Source organism: Procambarus clarkii, chromosome 94 (genome assembly GCF_040958095.1).
Source record: "Procambarus clarkii isolate CNS0578487 chromosome 94, FALCON_Pclarkii_2.0, whole genome shotgun sequence".
In the NCBI taxonomy this organism is placed as follows: domain Eukaryota; kingdom Metazoa; phylum Arthropoda; class Malacostraca; order Decapoda; family Cambaridae; genus Procambarus; species Procambarus clarkii.
In genome coordinates this window covers 6,994,717-7,000,509 of record NC_091243.1, presented here as the reverse complement: position 1 = coordinate 7,000,509, position 5,793 = coordinate 6,994,717, and the positions used below count along the sequence as shown (strand labels likewise).

General features: G+C 44.1%; 1 protein-coding gene across 1 annotated transcript; it reads right to left on the bottom strand.

Moving 5' to 3' along the window:
* Positions 1-4,969: 4,969 nt before the first annotated feature.
* LOC138359984 (uncharacterized) lies at positions 4,970-5,347 on the bottom strand. Its single transcript, XM_069319862.1, has one exon. It carries the CDS (start codon positions 5,345-5,347, stop codon positions 4,970-4,972), a length of 378 nt encoding a protein of 125 aa, XP_069175963.1.
* Positions 5,348-5,793: the final 446 nt, after the last annotated feature.

Sequence of the window (5,793 nt, the reverse complement as noted above, 5' to 3'; positions counted from 1 at the left end):
TTACTTTAGTTTCAATTCTAAATTAGATCTGATAAAAAAAATCTTAAAATATGCTAGAATTTCCCATAAAAAAACACGAACACACTCATGAAGCGTATCTGGCTGGAATCAATTTCCTCTGGAAACCAATCTGTGAATTGCCAGACTTTTTTACTTTTAAGCTGGTGTTATTTTTCCCTTTCGTCTCCTTTTATGTGGGAGGCAGTTGCAGTGGATGTGTGGGTGGAGGTGTGGGTGGATGTGTAGGTGTTAGTGGGTGTTACTATGCAGGCAGAGGCTGTGTGTGTGTGTGTGTGTGTGTGTGTGTGTGTGTGTGTGTGTGTGTGTGTGTGTGTGTGTGTGTGTGTGTGTGTGCTCGGATATAGCTTACTCAAGCCAGATGTTCAAGACAAGAATGGCTTGATCATCAGAATCGGCTTTTATTGATGTTGCTTGACTTGTTGTCCTCATCAACCCTGACAGTTGGTGTTGTCTGTGATGAATGGCTTGTGTTCATTTGCTGCTGCTGCTGCTGCTGCTGCTGCTTCTGCTTTGGTTTCATCAACCACCTCACTGTAGCTGCTGCTGTTACTGTTTCATCAACCACCTCACTGTAGCTGCTGGTGTTACTGTTTCATCAACCACCTCACTGTAGCTGCTGGTGTTACTGTTTCATCAACCACCTCACTGTAGCTGCTGCTGTTACTGTTTCATCAACCACCTCACTGTAGCTGCTGGTGTTACTGTTTCATCAACCACTTCACTGTAGCTGCTGCTGTTACTGTTTCATCAACCACCTCACTGTAGCTGCTGCTGTTACTGTTTCATCAACCACCTCACTGTAGCTGCTGGTGTTACTGTTTCATCAACCACCTCACTGTAGCTGCTGCTGTTACTGTTTCATCAACCACCTCTACTGCGGTTCTTGATACTCGTGTCTCATAAACGGCTACTGCTGTCTTGAGACAGAGAGAGACAAGACAGAAATGGAAAGACAGAAACAGACAGATATAGATTATATTCCACGGGACCCTCACACTGGACTGTCACTTCTCGTCGGGTTCCGCGTTTTATGTTGGCAAAAATTTGTGGCGAGACGGAATGAAAAGAGAAAGTTTTGCCCCTTAAGTGACTTGACTAAGTGAATTACTTAGGATGGAGAGAGCCCGAGAGGGAAGAGGATTTCTTTGAAACCAGCTAAGTACAATCATTATTTACGAATATATATATATATATATATATATATATATATATATATATATATATATATATATATATATATATATATATATATATATACAACAACGATCGCAAAAGCTCTGATCTAAGTATGCGGAAAAACCACATGTGGAAAAAATAGAGAAAGCTAAACGCGTTTTCGGCTTAATTCGCCTTCATCTCATTCTACTTTGCTCTGATGAAGGCGAATTTAGCCGAAAATGCGTTTAGCGTTCTCTATTTTTCACATGTGGTTTTCTCGCATATATATATATATATATATATATATATATATATATATATATATATATATATATATATATATATATATATATATGCGGAAAATCCACAGAGAAATATGAAATGAGGTGAACGTTTCGGCTTTGTTAAAGCCTTTGTCAACACCAGACTTGAGTCAGTCTGGTGTTGACAAAGGCTTTAACAAAGCCGAAACGTTCACCTCATTTCATATTTCTCTGTGGATTTTCCGCATAAAATGATCAGTGTTTTGTGATCGTCAATTGCATATATATATATATATATATATATATATATATATATATATATATATATATATATATATATATATATATATATATATATATATATATATATATAAGGGTACCACCTCCGGTGCAATTGTAAGGATCCATAGCCTCGAAGAAGAAAATAAAGAGTATTCAGAAAACACCTTGTGGATTCTTACTGAACACTTGAACACTTTAATCTTTTCGTCTCCTACCTCCTATCTTTGCCGAGGCGAGGAGCGTGCGTACGATAAAGCAGACATTTCCACTCTGGATCACAACACTGAGGCTGGCTGCTCTCAGGGTCTCTTGATTAATGCCACTGAGTGCACATTTACCCCATGAATCAAAGGTTTCACATCCTATTGCTTTGTAAAAGGTAGTAGTAGTAGGCATCCTGTAGTCTCAGGAGACTATGGAGTTGCGGTCTAGTTGCCGAGGCTGGAGTGTCCTTTCCAGGGAGCAAAGTCAGGGTAGGTTGATATGGAGGAGAAGCTGTTACCCATGCAGCAGATCACCCGCTCTTCACGTTGCTGCCTTAGGGACTCGAAGTGCCTTAGGGACTCCAGCTCCGGAGTTGTAGTAGTACTACCATTCCAATTACCACCACCACCATAACACTACTACCACCACAACCACCACCACTACCACCACAACCACCACCACTACCACCACCACTACCACCACCCCCACCACCACCACCCCCACCACCACCACCACCACCACCACCCTCCAGGAATGTTACCTCAGCTCCCGGGCCCCAGAGAGCCAGTCCATCACCTCTCTACCTCGACCAATCTGCTAAGCGTTTCTCGCTCTGCTCAGACCCTCGTGTAGAGGCCAAGTTGTGTGTAGTGCGGTCCCTGCCGTGTGTGTGTGTGTGTGTGTGTGAGTGTGTGTGTGTGTGTGTGTGTGTGTGTGTGTGTGTGTGTGTGTGTGTGTGTGTGTGTGTGTGTGTGTGTGTGTGTGTGAGTGAGATCTAACGTACAAGTAATCGGGTTATGGTCCAGCATCTGAGACTGCTGCTTATATTGTGGAGTGCGCCCGTGGTTAATTGTGGCTCCCTCCCAGGGCGCCCTGGTGATGGGTGTCTGTGTACACTGTGGCTCCCAGGGCGCCCTGGTGATGGGTGTCTGTGTACACTGTGGCTCCCAGGGCGCCCTGGTGATGGTGTCTGTGTACACTGTGGCTCCCTGGTGAATATATATTCATGTGTGTGTGTGTGATGTTACACACTACACACCAGGGTTAACACCCACACACTACACACCAGGGTTAACACCCACACACTACACACCAGGGTTAACACCCACACACTACACACCAGGGTTAACACCCACACACTACACACCAGGGTTAACACCCACACACCATGAATGAACACGGGCGTCGGTGTATGCATGAATAAATTCGTATATTTAAAAGAACAATTGACGCCGATATTTAAATTCATTCATTCATTACTATTCACTCTCTACATAACGGAGAATTAATAATTACGGATTTTTTTTTGGAGGTGGAAGCAGTATCTTGGTCGAAACCGGCCATTGTTGGTACTGTCACTAGCACTGTCACTGTCATCATGACCGACATTGTCACCATCACCACTATTCTCACCATCACCGCTCCATTGTCACCATCATGGTATCCGTCACCATACTGATATCACTGATATCATTACCGTCACACACACACACACACACACACACACACACACACACACACACACACACACACACACACACACACACACACACACACAGGGAGTATCTAAGCAATAGGAAGCAGAGAGTTACGGTGAGGGGTGAGACCTCCGATTGGCGTGAAGTCACCAGTGGAGTCCCACAGGGCTCTGTACTCGGTCCTATCTTGTTTCTGATATATGTAAATGATCTCCCGGAGGGTATCGATTCATTTCTCTCAATGTTTGCGGACGATGCTAAAATTATGAGAAGGAATAAAACAGAAGAGGACTGTTTGAGGCTTCAAGAAGACCTAGACAAGCTGAAGGAATGGTCGAACAAATGGTTGTTAGAGTTTAACCCAACCAAATGTAATGTAATGAAGATAGGTGTAGGGAGCAGGAGGCCAGATACAAGGTATCATCTGGGAGAGGAAATTCTTCAGGAGTCAGAGAAGGAAAAAGACTTGGGGGTTGATATCACGCCAGACCTGTCTCCTGCAGCACATATCAAGCGGATAACATCAGCGGCATATGCCAGGCTGGCCAACATACGAACGGCATTCAGAAACTTGTGTAAAGAATCATTCAGAACTTTGTATACCACATATGTCAGGCCAATCCTGGAGTATGCAGCCCCAGCATGGAGTCCATATTTAGTCAAGGATAAGACTAAACTGAAAAAGGTTCAAAGGTTTGCCACCAGACTAGTACCCGAGCTGAGAGGTATGAGCTACGAGGAGAGACTACGGGAATTAAACCTCACTTCGCTGGAAGACAGAAGAGTTAGGGGGGACATGATCACCACATTCAAGATTCTGAAGGGAATTGATAGGGTAGATAAAGACAGTCTATTTAACACAAGGGGAACACGCACAAGGGGACACAGGTGGAAACTGAGTGCCCAAATGAGCCACAGAGATATTAGAAAGAACTTTTTTAGTGTCAGAGTGGTTGACAAATGGAATGCATTAGGGGGTGATGTGGTGGAGGCTGACTCCATACACAGTTTCAAGTGTAGATATGACAGAGCCCGATAGGCTCAGGAATCTGTACACCTGTTGATTGACGGTTGAGAGGCGGGACCAAAGAGCCAGAGCTCAACCTCCGCAAACACAACTAGGTGAGTACAACTAGGTGAGTACACACACACCATCTTGATCGCCATAAGGTATTTATTCCATAAGACACAAAGGGCTCTTACTCAAACACAACAATGCTCTTATAACTTTATATTAAAAACATTAAAAAACATTTGGTTAAATTAAAAACATTAACATTAAAAACAAAACCAACATTAAAATCACGTAAAAAATAGAATTCCAGCAGGAATATTAAAATTATTTTCTGAAGACTTTGAAGCCTCACGAGTTTCAGAAACCTGCTAATGAGTCCTTCAGGTCAGCCTCGCTAGAAGGATTACCAACATGTAATCCCTCATGACCTCCAGGTAATCCTTCGCATCTTCTTTGTAATCCTTTACTCCCAGAAACGTGTCTTTAATCCTACTATCGTCTCTCTTCCAGGCATTTTCATGCTCTTGTTCTCCTTATAGTAATTGACTTCAAGGCCTGACTCCCTTACAGCAAGTGTCTAAGATCATTTCACCGTCTGGAGTTTGTGTTCTTATCACAAATGTCTTCATTTCCCGCGAGGTGTTCGTCGTCTTCTTTACCTGTTTCGTTACACCATTCAGGATACAACTTGTAGGAGGTTGAGGGTCCTGTTCAGAGTTGGGATTGTCCTCCCTCTCGTAATGAAGAGCCTCTACTTTGTGCTCCTCCTTCTTCTGTTCTGCTTTCTCCTCCTCCTTTTCCTTTTCCTCCTCCTCCTTTTCTTCTCCTTTTTCCTCCTCCTTCTCATCCTCCTCCTTGTCCGCCCTCTTCTCCTCTTCCTTTTCCTCCCCCCTTCTGCTCCTCCTTGTCCTCCCCCTTCTCCTCATTTTCCTCCCCCTTCTCCTCCTTTTCCTTCCCTTTCTCCTTTACCTCCTCCTCCTCCTCCTGATCAAGGTAATCTTCTATCCTTGCAAAAAACTCATTCCTTAAGTAGATAAATAGGTAAACAAAGGTAAAGATAGGTAGAGAAAGAGAGGGGAAACAGACCTGGGCAACGCCGGGTCCCCAACTTCCCCCTCCCCCCCTTCCCCAAGTATAAATGTAACCCACAATGAAGTTTGCAGGGTGACTGTTGTTGTGTCAGGAGTGGTCATAGGTGGGACGGATCCCATGCCTAACCCTTTTCATAAGATGACAAATTATACAACTTTCCACTCTCGCTCAATACGCAGACCACTACGCTACGACCATGTTGTGGTGTAGTGGTCCAGGGGGGGGGGGGTTGTTGAGGAGTACCAACCGAGCAGGTTCGAATCCTCTTCACGGCCACTAC

What these genes read in the sequence shown, in the direction of transcription:
- LOC138359984 (XM_069319862.1), bottom strand. Translation starts at nt 5,347, where the DNA reads ATGAGGAGAAGGGGGAGGACAAGGAGGAGCAGAAGGGGGGAGGAAAAG.